Genomic DNA, 18,530 nt, shown 5'->3' with positions numbered 1-18,530 from the left:
CAACTACATTATGAATGAGAGGAGAGACGTTGAGGAGATGACTCAGTAGTTAAGACCCTCTTCCAGAGATCAGCTATGTTCCCAGTACCCACAACAGGGGCTCACAACTGTCGCAACTCTAATCCCAGGGGATCAAACACCCTCTTCTGGCCTCCCTAGGTACTGCATGTACATGGTACACATATATGCAAGCAAACACTAACACACATAAAAATAAATTAATTTGTGAAGGGGAGAAGACAATTACAGAGGCATCATGACTACAGAGTCTAAAACAGGAACCTTAGGAATAATATACTGTACACCAGTTAATATAGTAAATTGAACAAAATGGACATATTCAGTGGCAGATACAAATTATTAAAGCTCATTAAAAAAAAAAACCTGAAATCATCCTGTATCTTTTAAGTATATTCTAGTATCCAAGAATTGTGTGATTAAACTCATTGTTTCCCTTGCCCAAGACATTTCTGACTCTTCTATCATAATTCCCTAACTTTCATCTTTTCAGACAGTCATTATCTCCCCATAATCAAATACTCATGTAGGTTATTAATTAGAAGTACTTTAAGCCGGGCGGTGGTGGCGCACGCCTTTAATTCCAGCACTCGGGAGGCAGAGCCAGGCGGATCTCTGTGAGTTCAAGGCCAGCCTGGGCTACCAAGTGAGTCCCAGGAAAGGCGCAAAGCTGCACAGAGAAACCCTGTCTCGAAAAACCAAAAAAAAAAACAAAAAAAGAAGTACTTTAAACCTTAACCTTTCTAAGGGTTCCTTTCCCCAGATACAAAATGAAAGCACTGGCAGGCTTCTTCCTACTCCAAAACTCTGTCTTGCTCACCTTTACGTCTTTAGAGTTCCTGGAGTCTCAGCTTACCTGTTCACTCTGACTATTCCAGTCCTTCACTGAGTTACCTTCGCCTAAAGAAACCTACTGCCACTTACTGCCTGTATCTGCAAGGAGGTGCTAGTGCAATCTACATTTTTCTTTATATCTGATGAATCTTTCCAGCAGGATTATAAAGTCTTTGCTAGGAGGAAGACAGCATCTTACTCATTTGGCTTCTTAGTATTTCTTTCTTTGTTGTTTTCTCTTTTGAGAAGAGGGGTTTAGGGGCTATCAGAGCCTTGTATACATGATCCAGCACTGTGCTGGACCAGCTCTATCTGTTTGCTTCACACCTAACACAGTACCTGGACCACAGGAGAAACACAATGAACAGGTGCTGAGATTACAGACCCAGCCACCCCACCTGGCTATGTTCATCTCCTAATCCATATGTCACCATACAAGCATGCTGAGGTTCATCTGTGTACCATGAATAAAAAGTCTAAAAAATTATCTATAAAAGGAGATTTTCCACCATGCCTCTTCCAAATCAGGTATAAAAATACAGTAGTCGCTTGAAATCCATGAAGGATTGGTTTCACTACCACCTGAGGATACCAAGAAATCTATGGATACTCATGTCTCTTATACAAAATAACAAGGTAGTTGAATACATCCTACAACAATCTTCCAATCTATTCTTTAAGCAATCTCTAGATAACTTACAATACCTAATGTAAACAATACCAATAGCTGTTATTCTATATTGTTTAGGAAATAATGGGGGGGGGGGGAGTCCTATATAGTTTCAGTACAGACACTTTTTTCTTTGGCTTTCCAAGGCAAGGGACAGGGTTTCTCTGTGTAACAACCCTGGTTGTCCTGGAACTCACTCTGTAGACCAGGCTGGCCTCGAACTCAAAAGAAATCCACATTTCTGCCTCCTGAGTGCTGGGATTAAATGCACCACCACGCCTGGCTCAGACACAATTTCTTTTAAGCCTCAATATTTCATGTCAAAGCTGGCTGATTCTGAAGACATGGAACACATGGCATAGAGAGCCAAGAGTATTAAGAAGGTACCCTCAGCACTAGGGTACCTGCCGCCCAGGGTACCAGGAAATTAACAGTAATCACCTACCCACAGAGAGATTTTCATTAACCCACTACTTTCTGAAAAAGCGTTCTCAGTGTCGAGTGTTTCTTCAGGAAGACATCTTTCCAGTTATATTACTATTATTATTTATATTATTTCACTTTACCTTCCAAACTGTACTTGTAATACATCACTGTCAGATCTTAGTCTGTACTAACTTTATTAGCTCCCAAACATGAAGCTAGTTAAAACAGTTTTCAACCATCTTAGAAGCTCATTCTACACTGTTATACTTACTTTCATAGGCATAAATGCAAGGAAGTCTGTAATGAGATTATGGGTTCTGCGAATGTAAAATTCTTCCTGACAGAAGTTTTCGGACAGCACGACAGACTCGGTGAGAAACAGGAAGACGCCATCAGCAATGGCGAGTTCGGCAATTGCTTCATCTGCTTCCGTGAACTCAGCCAGGGCTAGAAAGATTTAGAACATTAAAAAGCAAACTGAGAAAGTCTTTAATTCAAGTTCTATCTCATGACAGAATGCTCGTGGCTCATATTTCAGACATTTTTCCAGTCTCCTAACAGGTGCTATGCACAAAATGGGGTTATATATAATTATAATGGATTCACAAACTCAAAAAAAAAAAAAAAAAAAAAAAAAACTACTGAAAGAGTACATCCTTTCCAATACACTGAATTCAAAAAATTAAATTTTCAGGTTGATACAATGGAAAAGCTTGTGAACAAAATCAAGAATGAAAATGAAAAACAATTTTTAGAATAGTAATAAGTGGTTTGTTGTGGTGGTGCACATTTAATAATCCAGCACTTCGGAGGTGGAGCCAGGAGGATCATAACTCAAGTGCACCCACAGCTATATATAGATTGGGGCCAGCCTGGGATACATGAGACCCTGTCTAAAAAAAACTAGGATGTAGCTTGATGGCAGAACCCTCACCTAGCACACATGCAGAAGATACTAAGTTCAATCATTCACACCCCAAAAAAGAAAGAAAATCGTTGTGACTCATTGGTGGTGGTGGAGCACGCCTTTAATCCCAGCACTCAGGAGGCAGAGGCAGGCGGATTTCTGTGAGTTCAAGGCCAGCCTGGTCTACAGATCCAGTTCCAGGACAGGCTCCAAAACCACACAGAGAAACCCTGTCTAGAGAAACAAACAAACAAACAAACAAACAAAAAATGGTATGACTCAGCCTGTTGGAATTTCAAACTTTTTTTTTTTTTTTTTTTTTTTGGTTTTTTCGAGACAGGGTTTCTCTGTGTAGCTTTGCGCCTTTCCTGGAACTCACTTGGTAGTCCAGGCTGGCCTCGAACTCACAGAGATCCGCCTGGCTCTGCCTCCCGAGTGCTGGGATTAAAGGCGTGCGCCACCACCGCCCGGCGGAATTTTAAACTTTTAACTCTTACTCTGAAGGTTAAAGAACTCTGTCACTAGATCCAAGAAAGGGAAATAACTTATGAAGTTCTTCTCTGAGACAGCAAAAGTGGTGTGTCTCAAGATTATTTACAAGGTTTTGAGGGGTTTTTGTTGCTTTGGGGACAGTCTGTGTAGTCCTGGTTGTCCTGGAACTCACTCTGTAGACCAGGCTGGCCTTGAACTCAGAGATCTGCCTGCCTCTGCCTCCTGAGTTCTGGGACTAAAGGGTGCAGCACACACCACTCACTGTTCCTGGCTTACAAATTTTTATCAAACAGAACTTGTATTTTCTCATGCTCATATTTACACATATTCTCTCCCTGATTTAAAATTTGATATTTGAAAATAAATGCACTTGGGGCTGGAGAGATGGTTCAGTGGTTAAGAGCACTGACTGCTCTTCCAGAAAACTGAGATTCCATTCCCAGCATCCACAAGATAGCTAGAAACCATTCCTAAGTCCATGAGATTCTTGGGTCTCAGGGAACATAAGGCACACATGTGGTATACAGACATATATGCAGGTAAAACATTCATACACATAAAATGAATCTAAAAAAATTTTAAAGGAAGAAAATAAAAATATTGCTGGGTGTGGTAGCACAAGTCAGTTATCTCAAACTTTCATTAGCTGCTGATACATCCTTTCTCATAACAAGATCACCCATAATTTACCTGTTACATCAGGTAGCTGGGATATTCCCCTCAATGCCAGTGCCCAGGCAAGTCTAACAGTGGCCTGTAGCCCAGGAAGCTTCCAAGGCTGCGAGTCCTGGAGACGAGAGTGAATTGTTGCAATGTACTGTCTCTCTGTCAACAGTGGAAGCTGATGAATCATATCTGAAAACACAAAAATAGACCACTTCACCAGAAAGGAACAGAAATAAGTTCTCGCTTCTGATACAAAGGAATATCTAAAAGTCAAAAACACTCAGCATTTCAAAAGGAATTATGACTAATTAACATTATTATTTGATATAACAAAATCCATATTACTGTTAAGTATGATACACACAAAAACTAAAAAGGAAAGATAACCCTAAATTTTAAGTTAACAACTTAAATTAGAAAAAAGAGGCACTCACTTTTTTCTGTATATAAGAATTCTAAAATATAAATAAATGCTCTCTAAAGATAAAATGAATTATCTACTTTAAAAAAAAAACTATGTCAAAGACAAAATAAAGATTCTGTGTTTTCACAAGAGTTTTTAAAATGTAAATACGGAACAAAACAGTGAAGTTAGGCATGTGTACACAAGAACACATTATCAACTATCATGTAAGACAGCCATTTCAAATCTCAAAAGAAACAAATTTCATAAGAACAAAGCCAAGCGTGATGGCACACACCTAAACCTTTAATCCCAGCACTCAGGAGGCAGAAGCAGGTGGATCTCTGTGAGCTCAAGGCCAGCGGGGTCTACATAGAGTTCCAGGACAGTCAATACAGAAAGACTGTGCCACAAAAAAAAAAAAAAAAAAAGGCACAGGAACAACTACTACCAGGGCTTTTTTGCTGTTGCTGCTATTAGGGTTAGCAACCTCAGCGCCTCATGCCAAGCACTCCCTCTAAAACTGAGTTCTGATCTTAGCCTTACATGTGCATCATACATTTAAAATATTCCAAACATGCCTGAATTGCACAGATAGAAACAAAGAGGCTAATTTATATTCTAGAAGTTAAAATAGTGCTTTTTGAATGTTCTCTTACCCACTTAAAATCTAACTTCTGGGTGTGGCAGCACATGCCTATAATTCCAACACTCAGAAGGCTAGAGCAGGAAGATCAAGAGTTCAAAGCCAGACTGGCAAGATAGCTAAGAGGGTGACCCTGCTCCTGCCAAACCTGGCAGCCTAAGTTTACCTCCTGAACTCATATGGTGGAAGAAGACAACTAACTCCTGAAAGTTGTCTTCTGACACACAACCATGCACCCTGAACCACAGGGAGTCTAGGAAAAAAACAACATTAAAAGGCATAACTATAAAGAGCAATACCATCTCGTTCCTCTGTGCTTTGTTCTATAAAGCTGGTATCAAAACAGTAGAGAAGAGCCATAAGGAGAGCCAGATTCACTGCATCCAGGGAGCCGTCAGCCTCAACTGTCACTCTTTCCAAATGCCCAATGAGGAGGAGGGTGTCATCTTTGCCTAATGGTGACTGGCAAGCCCAGGCAAAAAGGCTTTCTGCCAGAGACTGCCTGCACTCCTTGATGAGATCAGAAACCTACAAGTAAAAACATAACTGTGATATGAACTTTAGCAAAGTCTGCTATTACAAAATGTAGACTATCTTCCGTAAAGGTAACAAAATAAGCAATTTGAATCTGAGTGATCTTAAAATTGCTAGCATTCTGAACGAAATCTAGGGTTTAGTCCTCTCCTTTCAATTCCTTAAAAATCATGGTGACCAATTCCTTGAACAATTCATTTCAGAAAGAACTGGACGAGTCATAAATAGTGGCATAGCAACAGGAACAACTGCAAACCAATTCCACGAGCAGCGTGGTCTATACATTTAAAACGCAGAGTTTCCATGGGGGTAGTTGTTCACGCCTTCAATCCCATAGGCAGGTGGATCTCTGAGTTGGAAGCTATCCTGGTCTACATAGCAAGTTCCAGACCAGTCAAATACTACATTGTGAGACCCTGTCTCAGATGAAAAAAAAGCTCGTGGGGGCGGGCAGGCAATGGTGACACATGCCTTTAATCCCAGCACTTGGGAGGCAGAGGCAGGTAGATCTCTGAGTTCGAGGCCAGCCTGGTCTACAGAGTGAGTTCCAGGACAGCCAGAACTACACAGAGAAACGCTATTTCAAAAAAACAAAGACAAAACAAAATCTCTGTTTTATGGGGCTGGAGAGATGGCTCAGTGGTTAAGAGCACTGGTTGCTTTTCCAAAGGGTTTGATTCTCAGCACCCACAGAGGCTTACAACTTTCTGTAACTACAGTTCCAGGGGATCCTCTGCTCTTTTGTGATCTCTGCAGGTACTGCATACACATGGTGCACAGATATACATGCAGGCTAAACACACAGAGAGAGACATACACGCAAGTATGCACATATGCATGCACAAATAAATAAATATGGGGGGCGGGCCTGGAGAGATGGTTCAGTGGTTGAGAGCACTGGCAACTGTTCCAGAGGACCCAGGTTCAATTCCCAGTACCCACATGGAGGCTCATAATTATCTGTAACTTCAGTTCTAGGGGATCTGGCACCCTCACAGACATATATGCAAATGATCAATGCACACAAAATAAAAGAGATGAATCATAAAAAAGCTAACAGTGATGATGATGATGAAATGCCTAAGAGAAATGAATATTCCAATTGTCAGGACTTCTGTTCCAGATGTAACAAAGACTCCCATGAATTCATTCTATAGAAACACTTGCCTCTTTACGGTGTTTCTCACTGCCCAAACCTCTCTCTCTCTGTAGTTTCTCAAACTCATTATTCACATCAATCTGTGACACCAAAGTAAGAACTTTGTAAGTCAATCCTTGCTCCATCAGTTCATCTGTAAAGCGTGTTGTCATGGAAACCAGCTCTGGACTATAATGAAAAGAAATAAACAATAAATGAACAAAAACACTGTTTTGACAGCAGTCTATTACTACAAACAACCAGGATGAATTATAGTTTTGTTCTTTTTACCCGTACTCAGTCACTGGAGTTAAATAAGCCTCTAAGTGACTTTTCCCTTGCAAACAAAACAGGTTTAAACTAACTTATCACTCTGGGAAGAGTGGTGCAGTATATTACTGACCTGAGATCACAGTTTACTGAAACTGTATACACTAAGGGGAAATTGTTTTTTCCAAAATTCAAATTCAAGTAATTTTACATTAACCCCTTACGTCCCAAAAGGCAAACAGACCTGAGTTCTAATGTCCACGTCTTCCCTCGTCTAGACTGTATCAAGGTTTTGAGAGAATTTGCAATGCACCGCTTTCCATCCCAGTACAAAAGGACAGCTACCAATCCCCTGGTGAGGCCAGGGAAATGTGGCTGCTGATGCTCCCCTAGAAAGAAATTGATGGTTTAGTAATAAGCTCAAAGGTGTTTGCAATGAGACACAAATCCTTAAGCCAAAATGTACTCAAATAAGCAGAGTCTCAGAGTTAAAGGGACCCTGAGGTCTCGGCTCCCCAAATCACTCCTGGCATGGTAGACTCACAGGGCCACCCACCATATGCAAGGACGAACCCCAGCAATAAGAATAAGAACTCATCACTTTCCAAACTCAATTTCATCTGACTTCCTAGGCTGTGCTCACTTGTCTTCACTCATAAGAACTCTTGAAAATGTTTACTCATCTGATCTGCACTGGCCCCTGACAAAACCTTCCTACATCTTTCCTAAACCATGACACTGTGTTCCTTCATACTTCTCTGTCTTCATTTTACAGAAGTCTTCCCACAGTGTCTAGACTATGGTGGACAGAGGGCATGTGTGTTAAATCAGCCTTCTGGGAGGGCTGGGAACGTGGCTAAGTGGGTAGTGCCTGCCTGCCAGGCCAAGGCCCTGGTTCTATCTCCAGCACTGCCAGAAAAAAGCTCAAAGTTCTGAAATAAATTTAAAACTCAAGTGTGTCAAGTCAACATCCCCTCACACAAAGAAAACTACCTTCCTCATCTTCAATAACTAATTTTCTTCAGTCAGAAAGGATTTTAGTAGTCACGTGATATTGTTAAACAAACTAAACTACTGTTCAACTAAGATGTCTGTATTTTCTTTACATGGCTCCTTGTGATCATTAATGAACTGCATGTTTTATGGAAATATTGATCTTTACACAGTAGCCACAAATTAAGTTTTATTTGGAGTTACATATGCTAATCCTCCAGTAGTACCTTACTACTTTGATGAGAAGAAAATCTAAACATCTGCACTTTCCTCCACTCTCCCCTATTCACCAGGCCCCAGGCCCAGGAGTCTTCTTCCCTTAAACATGCATTTACTCAGACTTGAAGCGCACACTATCTGTGCCTCTACCAGCCTTCCTCAAGAAGTCTGGGTGTCTGGCATCTACACAAGATGCAGGTCTTGGGTCCTCACCTCGGAGAGAACTTGACTAAACCCAATAATCAGAACTATCTTAATCAGCCCTGATGTCTCTATGCCCCGATGCCCAGTTTATTTCCTTCATAATATTGTTATTAAAATTATCTAATTTTTCACCTAGTCATTCATCATCTAAATAGCCCCCTCCAGAAGACACTCCAAAGTAAACCATGCCCTCCTACTCATGGCACGATAGGACTTGCCTTGAGCCATGCAATTCTAGGGATGCAACTTAATCTGTGCTAGTAAATTGCTACGTTGAGACCTACCTTAAGGCAGCTCAGCAACAACTGGGATCACTAAGCTTGCCCTTTAATCCAACATAAACTGAGTATTTTGAATCATTCTGTCAAATAAATGATATCTCTAAAAACAGTCTGTTAGGGGGCTAGACAGATGGCTCGGCAGTTAAGAGCACTTCTCAGCACCCACAAAGTGGTTCACAACCACATGTAACTGTAGTTCCAGGAATCTAAAACCCTCTTCTGACCTCCCACAGCTCCTGAATGAGTACGGTGCACATACATACACTGAGGCACACACACATACATAAAATAAATAAACAAACAAACATTTGAAACCCATTTGTTACCTAAGCAGTAAAAATACTAAGTTGAGGTGCATACCGCCTTTATAATTCAGTACTACAGACCAGAATTTCAGCCAACTGTCAACTTACCAGCAAGGAGAAGCTCCACAGCTGACAACTCCCCAATATCAAAAAGGTCACTGATGATAAAAGCTTCTTTAATGAGCTGCTCAGGGAGCAGTCTGGTTCCTTGTTGCCCCTGGATGGCAACGCCCTCCGTACTGGCTTTCTGAACCTTCTCATGCTGTTGAACATTTTTTGGCTAGAATGACAAAATTATAATCAAGTAATGAAATTAGTATACTGGCGGCAAATCCTCCAAGTGCTTCTAGCAGAAGTCTATTCATGATAATATAGCTGGCTTGCCACAGCAGCACATGCCTCTAATCCTAACACCTAGAGGCCAGGCAAGCAGAGTCAAGGCCAGCTGGCTGAAAACAAAACCAACAAAGCTAGCATGACAAACTAAGGTGTTTCTTATCCGGTAATCTAGAACCGGAGGATATGAGACAACACTTAGTACCACCTTCCACTTTTTAATCGAGTACTACCTTCTCAAAACTTTCTACTAAGCTATAAAACCCAGAGAAAACACAAACAATACTATTCTGTTTTCCACATGTCTAAGTGACTTTTCCAGTTACATACCAGTAATTCAAATGGACATAGAACTGTATTAAGTAATGAGTAATAGTATTATCTTGTAGAGCAAATCATAGATTACTAACCTATGATTTTATTTCCTATAAAGTCTTTGTGTGTGTGTGTGTGTGTGTGTGTGTGTGTGTGTGTGTGTGTGTGTGTGTGGTGGCAGGGATGTAACCCACAGACGGACACACGCTAGGCAAAGGCTCCAGCACTAAGCTTCCTCATTAGCTCCCCCAAAGACTCCTTGATTGAAGCCAGGTGATGGTGGCAGTGGCAGAGGTGCCTTTAATCCCAGCACTTGGGAGGCAGAGGCAGGTAGATAAATGTGAATAAAAAGGTCACTACTCTCAGATCTAAAAAAAGAAAAAAAAAAGTACATCTAAGAAGCAAAGAAGAAAATATCCTACTGGGTTTTTGAAGAGTGAGATGAAGTCAGGTTTGTGTTTCTTCAAAATCATGTCAAGAAGGTGGACAGCTTCAGGTTGTCTTCTCCAAAGAGCATTTCCGACTGTATGCCAAATGTCTTTATAGGGTCCCCAAAGACTGGCAGCTTAAAGAAAAAATAAAACCAGCATGAACAATACATGTCATCTACATGTTAGACACACTCACATCTACTTTTTAGTGCACAATTAGCAAAGGAAGTATTAATGTCCATTCTTAATATAAAAAGTTATATATGTTACATACACCAGCCAAAAACATAACAGTACAGTTTATTAGAATTCTTTGGCAACAATATAAACTTGCTTTCTTTTTTTTTTTTTTTTTTTTTTTTTTGGTTTTTTTTTCGAGACAGGGTTTCTCTGTGTAGCTTTGCGCCTTTCCTGGGACTCACTTGGTAGCCCAGGCTGGCCTCGAACTCACAGAGATCCGCCTGGCTCTGCCTCCCGAGTGCTGGGATTAAAGGCGTGCGCCACCACCGCCCGGCTAAACTTGCTTTCTAACAAGATTAAAAAAAAAAAATCAAACAAACCTAAACTAGAGTGGAATGTCAGCTGAACTTGGTTTTACCACTCTGCAACTTCTGTGAGCTACAGTGAGGAACATCCTCTGTTGGGGAATATTATTTTAAGTGTGTTACTTTTGTTTATGTTGCTTGCATTTGTTTAACTCTGTGAAGCTGTGTTACTTTGCCTGTCTAAAATGCCTGGTGATCTAATAAAGAGCTGAATGGCAGCCAATGGTGAAGCAGGAGAAAGGATAGGCGGGGCTGGTAGGCAGAGAGAATTAATAGGATAAATCTGGGAAGAGAGAAGGAAAAGGAACGAGAGAGGAAGGAGGACTTCAGGGGTCAGCCACACAGCCATCCAACTACACAGCCAAACACGGAATAAGAAGGAAAGAAAAGGTATACAGGAAGAGAGAAAGATAAAATTCGTGAGACCAAAGATAGATGGGATAATTTAAGTTAAGAAAAGCTGGCTAGAAAAAAGTCAAGCTAAGGCCGGGCATTTATAACTAAGAATAAGTCTCTGTACGTAATTTTTTTGGGAGCTAGTCAGCAGCACCCCCCTAAAAAGAGTAAACATAACATTTTGGTGCCCAACATGGGGCTCAAACCCACAACCCTGAGATTAAGAGTCTCATGCTCTACTGGCTAAGCTAGCTGGGCATTTATAACTAAGAATAAGCCTCCGTGTGTGATTTATTTGGGAACTGGTGGCACCCCCCACCAAAAGAGCAAAAACAAACAACAATTTCCCTTTCTACTTTAGTTTCCTTTTACATAAACAGGAGAGCCAGGCACAGTGGTGCACATACTAATCCCAGAACTTGGGACCAAGTGCAGGCAGAGCTCTATAAATTCAAGGCCAGCCTGATCTACATAGCTAGTTCCAGGCCAGCCAAGACTACATAGTGAGGCCTTGTCTCAAAAAACAAAAAAGACAACCTAATGAACTACAGAGCTGGCTCAGTGGTATATATATAGCACATGATGCTCTTGCGGAAAGAACTGGAGTTCTGTTCCCAGCACCCACAGGGTAGCTCACAACCATCCTTAACTCCTATCCTGACCTCTGAGGGATCCTGCATGCATGTGATACACAGCCATACACTCTGATACACACACACACACACACACACACACACACACACACACACACACACGCAATTAAATTAAAAATTGAAAAAAAAAAAAAAAACAGGATTACCCATTCCTAAAGCTTACAGTTCTTGGTGTGTGTTTGTTTGCATGCTTCTTTGGGGTTTTTTTGTTTTGTTTCTTCAGAGAGTTTCTAAAGCCCAGGCTAGTCTGAAAACCCCCTCATGCTCCTAAATGCTAGGATTACAGGCCTGTGTACCACACTCAGCAGTTTACAAGTTTTTAAATGAAACAACTAAGTAAAACACAGCATCATACCTCCATATCACAGGCAGTCAATAAAAGTGTTTTTCCTTCTCCCCTAACACCCAGGTGAAAAGCAGATTTTGTGAAAACATTCTGTTTGTTTAGGAAATAGAAAAATGTACTTTGTTTTAGCTGGGACACTGGCTATTTTTAAAAGCAAAGAAAAATTAAAGACTTTTATGAAATCATCATAGTAGACAATCCTTACTGAGCTTTCGCTGTGCACCTAAGCACAACCCAGAGTGCTTTACATGCATGACTGTGGGGTTTTTTTGTTTTTGTTTTTGTTTTTTTTTTTTTTTGGTTTATTCGAGACAGGGTTTCTCTGTGTAACAGCCCTGGCTGTCCTCAAATTCACTCTGTAGACCAGGCTGGCCTTGAAATCATAGAGATCCGCCTGACTTTGCCTCCTGAGTGCTGGGATTAAAGGCATGCACTTGCCACCACCCAGCTGCATGACTGTATCTTATAAAACCTGAGTTCAGCACTGTATTTTCCTCTGTTCTGCAAATACAAAGACCAAGACAATAAAAACACTCAGCCAGTCACACCAGTGTAGTGGATCTGCACCTGGCCAGTCCATTCCCTAACCACTGGGTTACACCACCTCTTTACATACTTAGCAAGTTGATGTGTTTTAGAAGATGAATTAGGGATGCCAGAAATATCTGGCAAATAGTGTACTAAGTGAGAAAGTAAGGATTGATCTAAGTAAGCCTGCCTGAACCCAGCCAGACTGTTTATTCAAAACTCACAGCGAGGGGAACCACAGGCAATAAGACAAACAAGCCAGGACTTTTAAGTGGGACTAGGCTGAGGCTCAGTGGCAGAGCTCATGCTTAGCATGTGAGGGACCTTGGATTCAACCCAATGCATACACACAAACACAATTAAGTTTAGGAGACTAATAGAACCTGTGAACAGGAGAGCCTGGGGCCACAAGTATATCTTGGCAGTAGAAGACATGCTCATTGTGCAAAAGGCCTGGCTCAATCTCCAGGACCAAGAAGCACTGTGTCAGGTCTTTCGTATGAGGATGTGGGAGAAGGAGAGTCAACGCATCTCAGTCCTCCTTAGAAAAGACCATCCAACTCCCTGCTTTGCTTCCCCTACTTCAATCCCCTATTTGCCAATCTTCTGATTAAAGTATAGCTTTCTGCCAGCCAGATGAGGTAGCACAAACCTTTAACAAGTACCAACTATGCGGTCAGCTGAGGCAGAAGATCTCTGGAGTCCTTGAGTGAGATATGCCTGGACAACATATCAAGATCCCATTTAAAAAAAAAAAAAACAACAAAACTGTGCCGGGCAGCGGAGGTGCACGCATTTAATCCCAGCACTTGGGAGGCAGAGTGAGGTGGATCTCTGTGAGTTCGAGGCCAGCCTGGTCTACAGAGCGAGATCCAGGACAGGCACCAAAACCACACAGAGAAACCCTGTCTCGAAAAACCAAAAACAAAACAAAACACCCCTGTAACCTGTCCTGTGGCTCTCTACTGTGAAGATCCTACTCACAAAGTAACACAAGTGCCCGTGCACACACACTGCTCCTACCATCAATAACACACTAGCATGCAGGTGTGCCTATGTGGCTTTCCGGATTTTTATTAAAGAAGTCAACTAACAAGACCTAGTTACAGTTAGACAAACTGGCAAAGTCACTTCTGAGCCTGCCAAAATGATGACCTGTCCCTTGACCCTGGTAACTTCCCTCAGGACCATTTCCTTGGCCTTCTCTTTGTAAAGATAAAGGACAGCGTAGGATTGAGCTTTGGGTTGCAGCACATACTAAAAAGCCTGAGCAGTAATATGAGGCTCAAAAAGTTCCATACTCTAGTATTGGTGAAATTATTAAGGCCACTCCACATAGCTAAAGGGAGATTTATTTAATGGCATAACTTACAAATTAAGGGATAGGTAGGTCGCGGGGTCTGGGGAAGGTGTATCGCAGTCCAGCTGTGTTCTCTGGAGCTCTGCTTGGTCCACCTCCACTATCCAGGGTCCCGGAACAGAGAGAGCGCCCGCTGATCCAGATCTCGGGTCCCCAGGCGCCTCCCTTGGCCCCGCCTTGTAGGCGTGACAGTTGCCGAAGTCTCAATGGGGGTTGGAACTTCCAGATCAAAGCTGGAATGGCTACCCACTACACTCTAGGTCAGGGTTGCTCAACTAGTACACTCCATGCAATTACACACCCCCACTACCAAAAAAAAAACCAACCCACAAACACTTCAGCTATTCAAACTGTTTAACCTGTAGTTTGTGACCCAAAAAGAAAACAAACAAAGACAAACCACAAACATACAACTAGCAGGGTGGACAATGGTGTTCTAGGGTATGGATACCGGAATAGGAAGTGTTGGGAAGCCAAGTTAATAGGTAGGTAAAGCGGTAATGAACTAAGGTAAGGACAGTAAAATAGTTAGGAAAGGCCCGTAGGAGTAGGCACAGGATACAAAGGGAAAGCCTCAAAACTGATTCAGGGTAGAACTCAAAGCCCTGGGTTCTATCCCTGTTCTGGGGAAAAAGAGTTCTAGGCAAAACAGAAACAGCCTTATCAGAGATTTCAGAAACAGCCATGAAGGCATAAACACATCAGCAATCCCAATCCTCACTGTAAGACAAACAGACAAACACGCATGCATACACACACACACACACACACACACACACACACACACACACACACACACACACGCACTCTCATTCTCTGTCTGTCTGTCTCTCTGTCTCTCACAGAAGTTAATCCTCTACCCTTAAAATACTAGCTATAGACTAGGGGGCTGGAGAAACAGCTCAGTGTTAAGTGCTTAAAGCTCTTCTAAGGAGTGGGTTCTTCCCAGCATCTGTCCAAACAGCTCACACAACTGTCTGTAATTCCAGCTCCAAGGGATGCAATGCTCTCTTCTGGTCTCCATGGGCACCTGCACTCCTGTGCAGACATACACACGCATACACATAATTGATAAAAGTAAATATTTTAAAAGGATTTCTTAAGAACTAATAATTGTCTATGTATTACACACGATTAGTGTACAAGCTCAGTAAATTACATAGAAAAGTTCTGTTTTTTCCTATAAATGAGTTAGCCAATAATAGATCAAAAATATATGCACAAAAATCACACACACAAACTTGGGGCTGGAGAAATGGGCCAATGGCTAAGAGTGCTGCTCTTACAAAGGGCCCAAGTTAGGTTTCCAGCACCCACATCAGGCTCACAACCACCTGTAGCTCCAGCTTCAATGACTCTAATGACCTCTCCTGGACTCCACAGGCTCCTGCTCTTGTGCACGCATGTGAGTGTGCATATAATATAAAACAGCTGCTAAACTTGGTGAACTATATAACACAGAACACTAACTAGAGCTGTTTAGGAGGACAGGAACAGACTGAATGCTTGCAACATTAAAGGTATGGAAAGGGAGCCAGTGAGTGTATACTGGCAATCTCCTACAAAGTTTGACAATGCAGAGAAGCAAGAGAATGGTAAATAAACTGAAAATGCGATCAAGGCAAAGACAAGTACTAGAGAAAATGGAGAGAGAGGAAGCCACACAAAACAGAGAAAGAGTAACAGAGGAAGGGCACAAAGGGTGGGATTTACCTTGGCCAAGGTCACAGAAGGAAGCAATGTGCACAGGTATCTAGATTTTCAGGCATCAGAGTGAAAATATGCCTGCTGGCCTTTTTTTTCTAGGTCCACTGGAGGTTAATGGTTGGAGAAGTGGGAAAGGTATGAAATAGTCACCACTGTGAATACAGCAGGGGTGATGAGGTTGCCTACCAGTGTTGGTGGCTATTTGCAAACTTGTGAGTGTATCTACTTGGTGGGCATGACAGGTCACAACAGTGTAAGCCATGCAGTTAAACACAAGACAGGTATAAGAACTCTACAGCCACCAACCACCCTTTTCTCCTTCCACACTACTTAAGGTGTTTTTGTTGTCACTACAGAAATAATAAAAAACATGGCAAAGGATAGCAGCTTAGCTAGTCTTGTGAACAGCAGCATTAAGTGTATTCACACAGTTGCTGAAAAATAGTGGTACTTTTTTAATCTTGCAAAAATGAAATGCTGAAGCAGGCCTGGATGTTCATGCCTGTAACCAGTAACCACACAGCACATGGTAGACTGAGGAAGGGTTGTCATGCTTTGAGGATATCCTGGGCTACATAGTTAAATTCCAGGCCAGCCCAGGTTACATCATAAGACCGCCCCCCCCAACACACACACATTTTTTTTTTTTAATCTGAAACTTCATATTCATTAAACAGCACTACCATATCTCACTTTTCTAGCCCCTGGCAAATGCCATTCCAATTCCACTTTTTTTTTTTTTGAGTTTAGCTACACTTAGTAAGTGTAGTTGTTTTGTTGTTGTTTGTGTGTGGCACAGTCCACTTAATGTCCTCAAAGATCATATATGTATCATGTGACAAGATTTCCTTCTTTTTAATACTGAATAATATTCCTCTGTGTGCACGGCATGTTGTTTATCCATTCACTCTTCATCCATTCATCTATGGATGCTTAAGTTCTTCCCAAAAATGATACATAAAAAGAAAATAACTCTCTTGACTCTCTTGACTCCTGGGTTTTTTAAATGCTTTCTTTTCTTGCAGCCAATTAAAGCTCTCCTGTACAATGTGTACTCCTGGGAGCTACTAACAACTGTTTCTTCCCCTCGATGGTCTGTGTTTAACGGCAGGGATATTATGTGCTAAAAAAAATAATAATAAAAAAAAATAAAAAAATGTATGTAACACAACTACAACAGGGAAGCCATGCCTCTTAAAAATTTTAGTAGTAGCCGGGCGGTGGTGGCGCACGCCTTTAATCCCAGCACTCGGGAGGCAGAGCCAGGCGGATCTCTGTGAGTTCGAGGCCAGCCTGGGCTACCAAGTGAGTCCCAGGAAAGGCGCAAAGCTACACAGAGAAACCCTATCTCGAAAAACCAAAAAAAAAAAAAAAAAAAAAAAAAAAAAAAAAATTTAGTAGTATATTATTTATCTACCTGGGGGCGGGGGAGCATGATATGATGGCACAAAATTAAGTTGTGCTTAAAACCATTAACTTTAATTTTGGAGAAATTGCTGGAAGTCTTTGCTTCAAAATTAAATCTGAGATATTTAATTGCATTACTCCATGGGGTATAAAGGGATTAAAGGAGATAAAGCAAGTCTAACACTTATTCCAGTGCTGAGGCATAGAAGGTGCTCAATAAACAGAAAATTTCACTTCTACAGAACAATTTACCATAGCACTTCCGAGATGGTTTAATGTACAAAACTCAAATTTGGACAATCTTCAAAACTATTACTAACATGGCAAGAACCAGTACAAAACAGTTTAGAAACAAAACACTCATGAGGCCTCCTGAACAACACTGTCTGTACACATTTGCTATACTGACTCTTAACTGGACTCACGGATCAAGTGTCTAAATCTGTTTTCAGGAGGTGCCACACCTCGTACAAAACGTTTGACATCTATGTCCTCCTGGCTAATGACCAGCAAGGTGTGGCAGGAACTATGACAAGTCAAAATCCATTCACTTTTTCAAGCATCTCTGGAGGTTAGAGTCACCAATAGATGACCCACCCCATCCTTTCCATAGCTCCATCACTACCCGAGTCGGCTGTTACGAAGGTGCAGGCCGGACGATAGCCGCAGACCCTTGGCACTCCCTTGCCGGGCACCTTCCGTAAGGTCCTCGCCGCTTACAAAATCTCAATCCCCACCCTGTGACCGGCCCACAGCGTGCTTTGAGACGAGCTCCCTTCCAGCCTCGGCTCGGCTTCAGTGCGCGAGACTTGAGCCGTATCCTGGCGAAATCTGGGCTGCATACACACGAAGGACACGGGCCGGGAGGAAGCAGGCTCGGGGCCCCGCCGCTCCGCCTCCACTCCCAACACCCATCTCCAGGGCAGAGCTGCAGCCGCGCCGCGCCGCGCCGCGCGCCATTCAAACTGGGGAGGCGCGGGGCTGCAGGCCAGAACGCGGAGCAAGCAGGCGTCGCGCACAAACCCGCGCCCGCACTCCCAAGAGCCTCACTGCGCGGGCGCCCCCCCGAGATCGGCCCCGCCCTGCCCCGTGGGTCCCCGTGGGTCCCCCACGGCCCTGCCGCGCTTACCCGAATTTACCGCCAACAGCGCCGCCATCTTGGAGGAGGACTGCCGGAGCCCTCCTGCCGCGGGGAGGACCCCGGACCGGAGGGGCTGCCCGCGGCGACGCCTGAACAGAAAGGCGCCCCGAGGCCCCCTGCGCACAGCGGGCGAGGCTCGAGCGGGTGGACGCAAGACTCCAGACTTTGCTCTGACCCCCGGTCATCGATTCTCACTGAGACCATTCCTGTTCAAGTAAGGCGAGGGCCACCGGTTCGGAGACTAATCGTGCAGTGCATCCTGGGACCTGTAGTTTATTTCTAGAGAGACCCGAAGTTGACTAGTATGAAAAAAAAATGTAGATCTCTGGAATAGTTTTAAAAAGTTCTTCAAGCGGGGC

At 42.6% G+C, this 18,530-nt stretch overlaps 1 protein-coding gene across 5 annotated transcripts in view; it reads right to left on the bottom strand.

Moving 5' to 3' along the window:
- Nup205 (nucleoporin 205) overlaps window positions 1-18,280 on the bottom strand; it is a 67,858-nt gene extending 49,578 nt beyond the window's left edge. For 2 of the 5 annotated variants that reach the window (XM_052721147.1, XM_052721149.1), the window contains exons 1-8: window positions 18,160-18,280; window positions 10,080-10,222; window positions 9,115-9,286; window positions 7,249-7,393; window positions 6,764-6,923; window positions 5,362-5,590; window positions 4,038-4,202; window positions 2,220-2,395 (exon numbers count right to left, since the gene is read on the bottom strand). In XM_052721147.1, coding sequence (XP_052577107.1) covers window positions 2,220-2,395; window positions 4,038-4,202; window positions 5,362-5,590; window positions 6,764-6,923; window positions 7,249-7,393; window positions 9,115-9,286; window positions 10,080-10,222; window positions 18,160-18,187 — 1,218 coding nt within the window. In that variant the 5' untranslated portion in view covers window positions 18,188-18,280. Of the gene's footprint in view, window positions 1-2,219; window positions 2,396-4,037; window positions 4,203-5,361; window positions 5,591-6,763; window positions 6,924-7,248; window positions 7,394-9,114; window positions 9,287-10,079; window positions 10,223-13,928; window positions 14,207-17,627; window positions 18,055-18,159 lie in introns of those variants that run through there. The other 3 variants (XM_052721148.1, XM_052721151.1, XM_052721150.1) reach the window with 3 other exon arrangements.
- Window positions 18,281-18,530: the final 250 nt, after the last annotated feature.

Source organism: Peromyscus californicus, unplaced genomic scaffold (genome assembly GCF_007827085.1).
Source record: "Peromyscus californicus insignis strain IS unplaced genomic scaffold, ASM782708v3 Scaffold_6__1_contigs__length_162567912, whole genome shotgun sequence".
NCBI classification, from domain to species: Eukaryota; Metazoa; Chordata; class Mammalia; order Rodentia; family Cricetidae; genus Peromyscus; species Peromyscus californicus.
The sequence above is the reverse complement of the archived record's forward strand: the minus strand, read 5'-3'. Positions and strand labels throughout refer to the sequence as shown.